The following is a 14,533-nucleotide window of genomic DNA, read 5'->3' as shown; positions in this document are numbered from 1 at the left end:
CTGGTCAGGTGAATACAGGGTTATAAATACAAACTCAAATAGGAGTAATGCAGGAGTAGGTTTAATAATGAATAAAAAAATAGGAATGCATGTAAGCTACTACAAACAGCATAGTGAACGTATTATTGTGGCCAAGATATGTACGAAGCCCACGCCTACCGCAGTAGTACAAGTTTATATGCCAACTAGCTCCGCAGATGACGAAGAGATTGATGAAATGTATGACGAGATAAAAGAAATTATTCAGATAGTGAAGAGAGACGAAAATTTGATAGTCATGGGTGACTGGAATTCGATAGTACGAAAAGGAGGGGAAGGAAACCTAGTAGGTGAATATGGAATGGGATTAAGTAATGAAAGAGGAAGCCGCCTAGTAGAATTTTGCACAGAGCATAACTTAATCATAGCTAACACTAGGTTCAAGAATCATGAAAGAAGGTTGTATACATGGAACAGGCCTGGAGATACTGGTGGATTTCAGATAGATCATATAATAGTAAGACAGAGATTTCGGAACAAGGTTTTAAATTGTAAAACATTTCCAGGGGCAGATGTGGACTCTGACCACAATCTATTGGTTATGAACTGTAGAATAAAACTGAAGAAACTGCAAAATGGTGAGAATTTAAGAGATGGGACCTGAATAAACTGACAGAACCAGATGTTGTAGAGAGATTCAGGGAGAGCATTGGGGAACGATTTACTAGAATGGGGGAAAGAAATACAGTAGAAGAAGAGTGGGTAGCTTTGAGCGATGAAATGGTGAAGGCAGTAGAGGATCTAGTAGGTAATAAGACGAGGGCTAATTGAAATCCTTGGGTAACGGAAGATATATTGAAATAAATTGATGAAAGGAGAAAATATAAAAAAGCAGTAAATGAAGAAGCAAAGAAGGAAAAGCAGAAAGGCGGAAGGAATATATAGAGGGTGTATACAAGGGTGATGTACTTGAGGGCAATATCATCGAAATGGAAGAGGATGTAGATGAAGACGAAATGGGAGATAAGATACTGCGTGAAGAGTTTGACAGTGCACTAAAAGACCTAAGTAGAAATAAGGCCCCGGGAGTAGACAACATTCCATTAGAACTACTGATAGCCTTGGGAGAGCCGGCCCTGACAAAACTCCACCATCTGGTGAGCAAGATGTATGAGACAGGCGAAATACACTCAGACTTCAAGGAAAATATAATAATTCCACTCCAAAAGAAAGCAGGTGTTGACAGATGTGAAAATTACCGAACTATCAGTTTAATAAGTCACGGCTCCAAAATACTAACACGAATTCTTTACAGGCGAATGGAAAAACTGGTAGAAGCCGACCTCAGGGAAGATCAGTTTGGATTCCGTAGAAAGGTTGGAACACGTGAGGCAATACTGACCCTACGGCGTATCTTAGAAAATAGATTAAGGAAAGGCAAATCCATGTTTCTAGCATTTGTAGACTTCGAGAAAGCTTTTGACAATGTTGACTGGAATACTCTGTTTAAAATTCTGAAGGTGGCAGGGGTAAAATACAGGGAGCGAAAGGCTATTTACAATTTGCACTGAAACCAGCTGGCAGTTATAAGAGTCGAGGGGCATGAAAGGGAAGCAGTGGTTGGGAAGGGAGTGAGACAGGGTTGCAGCCTATCCCCGATGTTGTTCAATCTGTATATTGAGCAAGCAGTAAATGAAACAATCGAAAAATTTGGAGTAGGAATTAAAATCCATAGATGAGAAATAAAAACCTTGAGGTTCGCCGATGACATTGTAATTCTGTCAGAGACAGCAAAGGACCTGGAAGAGCAGTTGAACGGAATGGACAGTGTCTTGAAAGGAGGATATAAAACGAACATCAACAAAAGCAAAACGAGGATATTGGAATGCAATCGAATTAAATCGAGTGATGCTGAGGGAATTAGATTAGGAAATGAGACACTTAAAGTAGTAAATGAGTTTTGCTATTTGGGGAGCAAAGTAACTGATGATGGCCGAAGTAGAGAGGATATAAAATGTAGACTGGGAATGGCAAGGAAAGCGTTTCTGAAGAAGAGAAATTTGTTAACATCGAGTATAGATTTAAGCGTCAGGAAGTCGTTTCTGATAGTATTTGTATGGATCGTAGCCATGTATGCAAGTGAAACATGGACGATAAATAGTTTAGACAAGAAGAGAATAGAAGCTTTCGAAATACGGTGCTACAGAAGAATGCTGAAGATTAGATGGGTAGGTCACATAACTAATGAGGAGGTACTGAACAGAATTGGGGAGAAGAGGAATTTGTGGCAAAACTTGACTAGAAGTAGGGATCGGTTGGTAGGACATGTTCTGGGGCATCAAGTATTGGAAGGCAGCGTGGAGGGTAAAAATCGTAGAGGGAGACCAAGAGATGAATACAGGAATCAGATTTAGAAGGATGTAGGTTGCAGTAGGTACTGGGAGATGAAGAAGCCTGCACAGGATAGAGTAGCATGAAGAGCTGCATCAAACCAGTCTCTGGACTGAAGACCACAAGAACAACAACTACGAACTGTGACCTCTCTGTCAGGAATTACGAATCCAGTCACATAACTGAGACGATATTCCATAAGCAAGCAATTTCACTACTAGGCGTTTGTGTGTAGCAGTGTCAAAAGCCTTCCGGAAATCCAGAAATACGGAATCCATTTGATATCCCTTGCCAATAACACTCAGGACTTCGTGTGAGTAAAGAGCTAGGTCGATTTCACAAGAACCATGTTTTCTAAATCCGTGTTGATTGTGTGTCAATAGACCGTTTTCTTCGAGGTAATCCATAATGCTCGAACACAATATATGTTCCAGAATCCTGCTGCCTATCGACGTTAGTGATATGGGCCTGTGATTTATTAGATTACTCCTACTACCTTTCTTGAAAATTGGTGTGACCTCTGTAACTTTCCAGTCTTTGGGTACGGATCTTTCGTCGAGCGAACGGTTGTATATGATTGTTCAGTGTGGACTGTGGATCAGTGTAAACTTGTCACCTGGTCGGATGAGACATGTTTCTTGTTATACCATGTCGATGGTCGTGTCAGGATCCTCCGCCATCCACGCGAACGGCCGCTTGAAAGTGGACTTCGTTGGTATCGTTGCGAACCACCTACATCCTTCACCCTTGATGGGTTCCGAGATGGCGATAGTATCTTCCACGAGGCTAACTGTCCTTTTTACAAAGCCAGAATAGTGCCATGATTTTAGGAGCATAATAGTGAACGCTTGTTGGTCTCTTGACCACGAAATACGCTTGATCTGAGCCCGATGGAACACATCTAGGACGCTACCGATTGCCACCTTCGGACACACAAATCACAGGCCCGTAATTTGTAGAAATTGCTTGAGTCGTCCGTAGACATCTCGTGCCACATACCTCCGGAAACGTTACAAGGACTTGTCATATCCATGCCGCACAGAATCGCAGCCGTATTGTGTTCAAAAAATGGAATAACACGCTGCTGTGCAGGTAGTCTAAATGTTTTGGATCATCCGTGCATTTCCTAACAAGCACAAAAGGGGGAGATTTGAGATCAGATGGATGGAAACCGTTACCAAATGAAGAGAGATGCCTTAAGTCATAAATCCCATCTAATTTAACAGTGTAACCGAGTATAAAAATTATATGAAAATAAATTCAATGTGTTGCATATATAGTTAAGAGATAACAAATACTGTACACATAGAGAATAAGAGACTGATGAAAGCCCCAAAGAAACAGATGGAAGTGACCCTACAGTAAGGTCTGAATCAAATAAACGTTTTATCTTCTCACATGTTCTCTCACTTGACTCCGAGAAAAAAGAAGGCACCGTAGAAACGTGTCTTATTGATGTTCTGTTGTGGTCTTCAGTCCAAAAACTTATTCGCTGCAGCTCCCCGTGTTAGTCTGTCTTGCGCTAGTTTTCTACCCCTGCATTTGTAATCAAACAATGGTCTCCTTCTACGACTTTTGCCGCCTACACCCCTCCGTCATCAGCTTAACTGTTCTTTGATGCGGTCCGGGACTTATGACCTCAGCAGTTGAGTCCCATAGTGCTCAGAGCCATTTGATGCGGTCCAATGTGTCGTATTAACTGATCCCTCCTTTTTGTCAAGTTATGCCTTCGAATTATTACTTCATAATTGCTTATTAGATCTACCAATTTAATCTTTCATTAGACGCATCACTCCGCACAGCAAGACACACACACACACACACACACACACACACACACACACACATATATATATATATATATATATATATATATATATATATATATATATCCAAAACTTTTAATTTTTCCTGGAAAAAAAGAATGATATTTTCCAAAATATAATCTAAGTTAATCCCAACCCCCCAATTCCGACCTAGAATTTGTTGGTAGGTAAATACCGGATCAGGGCAGCCCCTCCTATTCATTCCTAATTGGTCCTCTGTCGCCTAGTGACTCTGTAATGATTTGGACCCACAACAGCCTGCTCTACTCCTTGGACAGGAAAGCAAAAAGTCCAAAAGAAAGTACATCTCGTGTTTCTATAGCACCACATTTCAAAATCCTCTCTTCTTCTCCTTTCTGGACTATTCCTTGTCGACATGTCACTTGTCTACAAGGTTACATGCCAGGTAGATAGTTTCTAAAAATACTTACCTGAACTTAAATATTAGATGTTGTCGTGCTATTCCTTTTCTGAAAGGCATTTCTTAATATTTTATACCCATTCTGGTCTACCATTGTCAGTGGTTTTGTTTCCCAGCCAGCTGTAGGGGTCTGGGTTGAGACTTGTACTGTCCTCAGAGCATGTAGTACCGTGGAACCTGCTGATTCAGTCCCAGGAAACAGCCGCGACGTCGCCCACTGTGCTGGGCAGGGGGCAGGCCTCGTGGGCGAACGGTATAGCCGATACGAGAAGCGTGACTCCGCAGGGCAGAGACTGTGAACTACCAGAGCGCTCTCGTTGATATCGAACAGGTATGCTCAGGTAATCCCTGAACAACTCTGCTTGTTGAGGAGATGACCCACAGTACATCCCTTCCACCAAGGAAGGCAAGGAATATGTATGACTGCTTACAGGTACCAGTCGGGGGTAGCAGTGGTTAGTGCGTCTCCCAAATACTGGGTCATGTAGATAGTGTGCCAAGCACATTGGATTTGGTTCAGAAAGCCATAGGTAGAAGAATCCAAGTCTTATCAGTGCTTACGAGGTAGGCAGCTTACAGCGACCAAGTATAGTAGGCAATAAATGTGCCAGCCTCGGAGGAGAAAATCATCTTGGTGCACAGCTTAGGTTCCTGCTCGAAGCAGATGTACTGCAACTTAAAAATTGACACAAAGGCACAAAAGTTTGGATATTTGTTACTACCGGTTAGAAACCGTGACATTATTTCGCATCTGTGATGACCCACTTTTCTGGGCTCAGAAGCGGTCTTCTCCGGTTTAGTAAGAATGGCTTTCCGGACTTCAGTTTGTTGCTTCTCCGCCATATCAGCGGGTTGATAGGTGTTCTTGTGAGACTTTTTCCCTGCTCTGAGATCAAACTGTGCTGATAGAATGATGTGATGTCCTCTGCTCGCCTAGATCATGTTTCTGAGTGTACGGTTCAAGCTTCTCACTTGCGTGGGGTGAGGAAATCTCTTCCCGGTTTGTTCTGCTTTCCAAAGTGTCGAGTTTCTTCCTATTTGTTATTTTGCCCGTGTCAAGGGCGTCTGGGAGGTTTGATCGGGCTTGGGCTTCGATGGAGCTGACTTTGAGAAAATTTCACATTTGTCCGTAATACATCTGTGCCTTGTCGAACAGCAGAACTCGTCTGCAACTTACAGTATATACAGACCTAAATAAACTTATTTCTGTTCATTTTTTCACATGAAATCCTTGAACATCTCCGCAGTAGTCGCAGCAGTTCTGCCTCACCACGGTCTGCCATTCGAAAGAGAAACAATGGCGTTCACAGACCATTCCACTTCCCGCACCATCAGTTGCTTCTTGGTTCAAATGGCTCTGAGCACTATGGGACTTAACATCTATGGTCATCAGTCCCCTAGAACTTAGAACTACGTAAGCCTAACTAACCTAAGGACATCACACAACACCCAGTCATCACGAGGCAGAGAAAATCCCTGACCCCGCCGGAAATCGAACCCGGGTGCGGGAAGCGAGAACGCTACCGCACGACCACGAGCTACGGACGCAGCTGCTTCTGCGAAGTTATTGATTTCCTTGAACACTGACTACCAACAAGGAACATTAGCACAAATTCTCTTCATGGACACAATGAACAAAGTAACCGTTTAACCACAAGGTTGTACCGATAATGTTATACAAATCTGTTGAGTTTTTCATTTCAACAACCTACCAGCATATAGCTGACTGACTCTTCCGAACAGCTTAAAGGTTCAGGTAACAATGCACAGCGACACACGTTCGTAATACCTACACCCAATACATCATACCAGAGAATTCTACACAGTAAATATAGATATTTACGTCGATGGTTTTCAATGTGTCCTGATCTAAAGAACACGATATTAATGTCATTCCCCTGAGCTCAACATCTCACACATCATGGCGGGATAGTGCCTCTGTTTTCCAGAGAAACTGAAGGGAAGGTAGTAAGACATACATGGAGCATAATATCATGTTTACGGTCCTCGAATCCGTTTCTTGGACAGACTAAAGGAAGTGAAAAGAGCATAACAGCATGTTCGTGGTCCTGGAGTTTCTACACCTTGTCCACGGAATCTAAAGGAATGGTTTAAACAGATGCAAAGAAACAGTACAACACCATTGTAAGTTATATTGTGCATTTTGTGCAAGATCGGTATGATCAAAAGAACACTGTATAACAGGGAGCAGCCTAATGATTCATTTTAGTTTTTAAGACACTGACCCCCTACATTCAGAAGGATGGAATTTGCCCTGTCTGGCCGTCCTGATTTTGATGTTCCTGAATGCCGGTGTGGTCCCTTCAGTAAGGAGCACAAACATCCGTTTGTGTTCTGTGTGTACATATATTTAGCTATTTATTTTCATTGCCTTATGTTAACGAATATTATTATTGTCTGACGAATAAATAAAAAAAAAGTATAAGGTATGTAGATATTTTTCCTTACAGTCTGAGATTCTGGCCTTGAGAAGCGCACGGAAAATTAGAATTTCTGCTCCGTTTCCTTTAAAGCAGCTAGTCTGGATCCGTGAACCACTTGTACTTGACCGACGGCCTTAGTCCGTCTGAAGAACTCTTTCCAGCGGCATTAAGGCAGTAAAGAATCACCTGGCTAAGCGATGCGATGAACGTAGATCTTCGGCTCCCGAGAGCGAAGCCTGCAAAGGGCCACCGCTTTGACGACGGCTGAATGGCACTGGACAAAGGGCCGGCCCTTGCCCCGTGCAATGGTACTGCCGTGGCTCCGCTAAAGGCTCGCGATACTCTCTCAGCACTCACAGCGATTAAAATTTCCACAAAATGGACGCGTTCTTTTCAAATTACTCTCTGCAGGAGCACTCAAGCCTGTGATAGGTTCTTCAACGGTACTAGACAGACTTCTTTCATTGTCTGCTTCTATTCAGAGGCTGAGAACCGCGCAGTACCACCAAATTCGTTTATCTATATCGTTGGGGAAAATGCCAAGATGATCCATTTTAACAGCAAAGGTTATATCTGTTCACATAATCCAAGCATCATGCGCAAGAAATGATTAAATCACTGTCTGAGACAGCCGAAAAATTAAAAAAAAAAAAGACTGGTTAGTGCTGGAACTACTTTAAAAATGAATACTACAAACGTTACTTACTTTAAATTCTCAGTTGTTTAATCTCCCACACTAGTTGTTCCAACTACATTCGCTGCTCAGTGTCGACTCTATTTGCAATACCAGCAATTTCTTAATTGGCACTCCTATCACCACCACTCCCTCTCGAAACACCCCGTCCCCATTTTTTATGATAATGGTACCAGTAGTTTTCTTGGTACTTTGTACATTGTATGTTTAGCATAAGCGACGATCCGTTATTTACAGTTTTTCTGCGATGTTGTCCCTTTTTTGGTAAAAATTCGCTAATTAATGGTATTGGACTAAAATGGCAGTAAAATTATTTAAAATTTATATCACTGAACAGGGGACACTGTATTCCATGTTTCAATTTCTTTTACTGTTGTGAAATTTCAGACAGAATGAAATATGACTGATTCTGATTTTCTACTTATAACTGATTCTGATTTTCTGCTTATAACTACAAAGCAACACACATCATAAATTATAATACTTGTGAATAAATGTTTGATTTTCTGATCCTATAACAATGATTTTGTTTTTGTTTTCCAGCGACTGGATGACAGCGATCAGCAACACTGTAAGTATGATTTACTTTCTTTCTGATTAATACAATGTTCATTTCAGTGTTGGTCTTTTGGGCGTTATATTATAATTAAAGATTTGTTTTTGTTTATAAGGTACAGTTGTAACATTAATGAGCTCTAAGTAACGCTCTTAGTTCTACCCTTGGTAGCTCTCTCACTCATAGTTCTTCTCTTTGTCTGTTTCTTTTCTTCCTGCAGTTCAGTGAAATTTTATCTGTCTTACAGTCTTAAAGCTGACATCTACGTGGTGAATGGAACTTACCTGGCTGAGTCTTGGCGTCAGACCTACCTGTAGGCAAAATTCTCGAAAACTGGGGATAATATGCATAGAATGATCTATCAGAACTGCATGAGTTTGTAATGGATTGTGTTTCAACCCCGTATTCTGGCGAGGTGCAAATGCTCAGAAGTGCGCTGGCCATAGCCACACGCAATGTGGTCATTGATTCTGTCGAAAATGGCTTGTTTAATGAGTCGTATCATGTATGTAGCCAGTGCATAATAAATTAATTTATAAGTTTATCTCTCTGCTCGAAGATCACCGTAGTGGAATGCTGACTTTCAGCGGTAACGCTTGTCCCAGAAAACCGAAGGATGCCAGGCTGGTCGGGAGATATTCGTCTCTGCTTTTCCGTGGGAAGCTCACCGGCTGTTCATGTTAAAATCTTTTCCCTTTCGCCCTTATGGAGGTGAAAGTGCAACAGCTAAATATCACTATAAATGGAGTGAGAACTTCTCTCTCTTGTCAGATGGGAAGACAGCTCATTGGATGATATAAAAACGTATTTGTAAGTGGCAATTCAGTAAGACAATTTCTAGACTTTCTCACGCGGGAAAATAGCTGATTGGGCATCGTAAAAGAATATTTGGGAATGGTAAATTTGTAGCTCTTAGTTTCCTCGGAGTGGTATGCGCCAGAACACAATTCATCGGATTAAGTATAAAACATTTCGTTGGTGTGGCGTTGGACCGAGGTTTTAAAAAATATGTCGCATTGGCAAACATTTAGCGGAGACCTTTCATTGGCACAGTATTGTTTTGTGTAGTTACCTTGCTGCCTAGGTAGCAAAACTCCTTAACTTCATCTACTTCGTGATCACCAATACCGCTGTTAAGTTTATTGCTGTTTTCATTTCTGCTATTGCTCATAGTTCTCGCCTTTCTTCCATTTACTCTCAATCCATATTCTGTACTCATTAGACAGTTCGTTCCATTTGGGAAATCCTCTAATTCTCCTTCGCTTTCACTGATAATGGCAATGTCATCAGCGAATCATATTATTGATATCCTTTGAGTTTGAATTTCAGTTCCAATCTTTCACGTTTGTTTAATTTCCGTCATTACTTCTTCGACATATCGAATGAACAGTAGGGGTAAAAGACTACATCCCTGTCTTACACCCTTTTTAATTCGAGCACTTCGTTCTTGGTCTTCCGTTCTTATTGTCCCGTCTTGGCTTCTGTAAATATTGTATATTAAAAAGGGTGTAAGAAGGGATGTAGTCTTTCACCCTTTTTAATTCGAGCACTTCGTTCTTGGTCTTCCGTTCTTATTGTTCCGTCTTGGCTTCTGTAAATATTGTATATTAAAAAGGGTGTAAGAAGGGATGTAGTCTTTCACCCTTTTTAATTCGAGCACTTCGTTCTTGGTCTTCCGTTCTTATTGTCCCGTCTTGGCTTCTGTAAATATTGTGTATTACCCGTCTTTCTTTGTAGCTTACTCCTATCTCTCACAGAATTTCGAACATGTAACACCATTTGACACTGTCGAACGCTTTTTCCAGCTCGACAAATCCAATGAGTGTGTCTCGATTTTTCTTTAATCTTGCATCCATTATCAACCGTGACGTCTTAATTGCCTCCGGCTTTCCTCAGGCAAATATGATCGTCAGCTAACACATCCTTAATTTTCTGTTCTATTATTCTGTATATTATTTTTCTGAGAAACTTAGATGCATGATCTATTAAGCTGATGGTGCTACGGTTCTAGCACTTGTCGGCTCTTTCAAGCTTCATAAATGTGTGGATGGTGTTTTCTCGGACCGCGCCCGTTAGCTGAGTGGTTATCGCGGCGGACTGCCACGCCAAGTGTACAAAAAATGGTTCAAATGGCTCTGAGCACTATGGGACTTAACTTCTGAGGTCATCAGCCCCCTAGAACTTAGAACTACTTAAACCTAACTAACCTAAGGACATAACACACATCTATGTCCGAGGCAGGATTTGAACATGCGACCGTAGAGGTCTCGCGGTTCCAGAAGGTAGCGCCTAGAACCGCTCGGCCACCCCGGCCGGCCTTGCCAAGGGACCCGGGTCTATTCCCGGCTGCGGCAAAAGATTTTCTCCGCTCAGCGACTGGGTGTTGTGTTGTCCTCATCATCATTTCATCCCCATCTCCGAGTCGCAAGTCACCCAATGTGGCGTCGAATGCAATAAGTACTTGCCTTCCATTCTCGGAAGTCAGATCGCATATCCTCAGACTCATACATCCAACACACCAACGCGAATAATCGTTTTGTTGAAACTTGCCTCAATGGTTTAAGAAATTCCGTTGGAATGTTATCTGTCCCTCCTGCCCTATCTGATTTTAAGTCTTCCAAAGCTCTTCTCAGTTCTGATTCTGATAACGGATCTCCTGTCTTGTTCCTGTTGGCACCTCGTTTTCTCCTACTACGTCATCAGCAGAGACCGCATTATATACATCGTAAGAACATTAAAATATGCATGAAAAATGCATGAAAAGTGTTGAATCAGATCAAATAATAAGAAAAATCATGCTAGTCACTGCGTGCGTCATATCTCTAAGTCAAACCTGAGCATATCAATTACGAGGAAGGGAGCCGACCACGCGAAATATCGTCACATTTAGAACGCTGATATTTTCTGAATACTTTCTGCCAGAGGTTAGGAAGGGGGCGTTTCTGGGACTATTTTCTAAAAATTTGGAAAGTGGGGGCGTATACTGTGTATCAATAATCGTTCCATCTTTGCTATTGTTGACCAACTTCGAGATATATCGCACGTAGAGGGGCACGCTCAAAAGCTCCCTAATATTTTATTTAAAAAACAACATACAATCATGAATTTTTTTGAACATCATTAACTTTTAACTAGTACTGTTGGACCAAAGCATCTTTTAAAATTTAGTCTACATTTTTCTACTATTATAAACAAAAATGTCCCAGCACTGTTCTAAATGTTCGGTAGTAAGATTATGTTTTCGATCACTCAAAACAATTCTGTAAGTAGAAAAGGACCGGTCTACATCAACTGAGGTAACTGGGCTCTATTTGAATTTGGGTGCTATGTTGGTACTTACTGTTTCTGGTAAAAGTTCATCCATCCCATTAATAGAACTATCGATTTGTCACAAAGGTTCCAAGCCTGGATTATTGTTTACAATGTTTCCAGACTTTTCTTTATGTTTTGTTGGGAGTACCTTCAGCAGTGAGGAGTTCATTAGAATAATTTTATTCTTTAACTGAATAGATGCGTTCAACAACAAACCTTCAGTTTCAAGCTTTTTAGTACTTGCAGGTAATGGGAAAAATGAGTACTAATCACTGCAATGTCTTTTTTAATACTAGAATCATTAAAAACTCCCTTGCACTGTCAAACGGCCAAAGCTTCTGCACTATCGAAGTCGTTCATTACCCCTCTAATGGCCTCGAAAAGTTCATTGTAAAACAACAGAGCTTCGACCCATGTACCCCAACGACCCACCACTGGTTCGGGAGGTAAAGGCACATTTGGTATCTTTTCTTTATAGGACTTGATGCCAGCAGGAGTCTTTAGAAACACTTTCTTTGTCGATGAAATTAGTTTATTTACATTCTCAAACGTGGAAATTGCTTCTTCAGCAAGGCGATGTACTCCATGGGAAAAGCACGTCACATGAATCAAATTGGGATAAAACACTCGTACGGCTTTTCCTGCTTTGATCATATAGGGAGCAGCATCTGAAATAAACACAAACACCCTTTTATCTGCAGAAGATTCAGGAAATATTTTCTTGATACAGTCATTCACAAATCAGGCGATCGTAGAATGACTGACTTTTCAAGTTCTCTGCAGCCCGTTAAATAGGAACAAGAAGGCTCTTCTCTTAAATCACCAACAATTAAACCTGCAATGTAACGGCCACAAGTGTCTGTAGTTTCGTCAACTGAAATCCAGATAACGCTGTCCTTAAGTTCATTGTGTATTTCTTCCAGAACATTTTCGTAAATTGTCGGTATGTAATTTTTATGCAATGTTGGTTCATCTGGTATATTTTGATTTAAGAAATATTAGCTTACGGCAAATAATGGAGAAGTGTTATGAGTGGAACAGGGAATTGTATCTATGCTTTATAGATCTAGAAAAGGCATATGACCGGGTTCCTAGGAGGAAGTTATTGTCTGTTCTACAAGATTATGGAATAGGAGGCAAACTTTTGCAAGCAATTAAAGGTCTTTACATGGATAGTCAGGCAGCAGTTAGAGTTGACGGTAAATTGAGTTCATGGTTCAGAGTAGTTTCAGGGGTAAGACAAGGCTGCAACCTGTCTCCACTCTTGTTCATATTATTTATGGATCATATGTTGAAAACAATAGACTGGCTGGGTGAGATTAAGATATGTGAACACAAAATAAGCAGTCTTGCATATGCGGATGACTTAGTTGTGATGGCAGATTCGATTGAAAGTTTGCAAAGTAATATTTCAGAGCTAGATCAGAAATGTAAGGACTATGGTATGAAGATTAGCATCTCCAAAACGAGAGTAATGTCAGTGGGAAAGAAATATAAACGGATTGAGTGCCAAATAGGAGAAACAAAGTTAGAACAGGTGGACGGTTTCAAGTACTTAGGATGCATATTCTCACAGGATGGCAACATAGTGAAAGAACTGGAAGCGAGGTGTAGCAAAGCTAATGCAGTGAGCGCTCAGCTACGATCTACTCTCTTCTGCTAGAAGGAAGTCAGTACCGAGACTAAGTTATCTGTGCACCGTTCAATCTTTCGACCAACTTTGTTGTATGGGAGCGAAAGCTGGGTGGATTCAGGTTACCTTATCAACAAGGTTGAGGTTACGGATACGAAAGTAGCTAGGATGATTGCAGGTACTAGTAGATGGGAACAATGGCAGGAGGGTGTCCACAATGAGGAAATCAAAGAAAAACTGGGAATGAACTCTATAGATGTAGCAGTCAGGGCGAACAGGCTTAGATGGTGGGGTCATGTTACACGCATAGGAGAAGCAAGGTTACCCAAGAGACTCATGGATTCAGCAGTAGAGGGTAGGAGGAGTCCACTAGGTAGCACATTAGGTGTTGAATTGTGTATGCACGATGCAAAACAGGAAGTCTATACTGTAGGGGCAGTCCACTTAGTGGTGCATTTACGACCACGCGGGAAACATGAGGTCGCAAATTATGTGAATTGCCAGGGGACTGACGCAAAGGAAAAACCAACTAACTCATTGATCTGTCCACATATTAAAGTGCTGTATATAAAGATATCTGCACATGTACCCGTTACAACCTGTGTGTTAGTATTTTAATGATAACGTTTTCCTTTGAGCGTTATAACCCGTGTCCAGAGGAGAGCGGCCGGCGTCTTTTAATCTGCTTACGTCGTGCTTGTTGGCAGCTGCCGCCGCCGCCGCAGCCGCCGGATGAGAAGTGCACCTCGACGCCGAAGCTGCTGGACCCGATGGCGCCGCGGCTGCCGCACGGCCCCTACTACTGTGAGTGTCTGCCGGCTGCTCCGCTCTGCCAGCCATGCTCTGCCAACTCCATATGCCGACCTTTTCAAAACACTGGCATTTTACTTTTTACGGAGTCCTTCAGTAATTAATGAGTAAAACCTATTGTACAGGAGCGACAGGATATTGGAAGGGCGGGTTGATTAAGTGAGTTATTCTCTTCAGGTTTCAACAGCACACACAACTTAACACAATACTTAATAATAATTTTAATACAATCAGATCAGACATGTCTCCAATGGCACAGTTTAAAGAATTACAAAATACTACCAAGACTGTTTAGGCGCAACGACCAAATAAAAAAAAAATCATAGGCGGTGATGTCACCAATTACGACAATTTAACTCATATCATAATTAAATTAAGACCCTAAGCTAGCGACAAGCGTTGATATACATCAACGGGGACAGTTGAAATTGTGTGCCCTAACCGGGACTCAAACCCGGGATCTCCTG

At 41.5% G+C, this 14,533-nt stretch overlaps 1 protein-coding gene across 1 annotated transcript in view; it reads left to right on the top strand.

Moving 5' to 3' along the window:
• LOC124613617 overlaps window positions 1-14,533 on the top strand; it is a 109,218-nt gene that overhangs the window by 80,609 nt on the left and 14,076 nt on the right. Inside the window, exons 3-4 of the mRNA XM_047142333.1 lie at window positions 8,299-8,326; window positions 13,964-14,060. Coding sequence (XP_046998289.1) covers window positions 8,299-8,326; window positions 13,964-14,060 — 125 coding nt within the window. The remainder of the gene's footprint in view (window positions 1-8,298; window positions 8,327-13,963; window positions 14,061-14,533) is intronic.

Source organism: Schistocerca americana, chromosome 4 (genome assembly GCF_021461395.2).
Source record: "Schistocerca americana isolate TAMUIC-IGC-003095 chromosome 4, iqSchAmer2.1, whole genome shotgun sequence".
Taxonomy (NCBI): domain Eukaryota; kingdom Metazoa; phylum Arthropoda; class Insecta; order Orthoptera; family Acrididae; genus Schistocerca; species Schistocerca americana.
The sequence above is the reverse complement of the archived record's forward strand: the minus strand, read 5'-3'. Positions and strand labels throughout refer to the sequence as shown.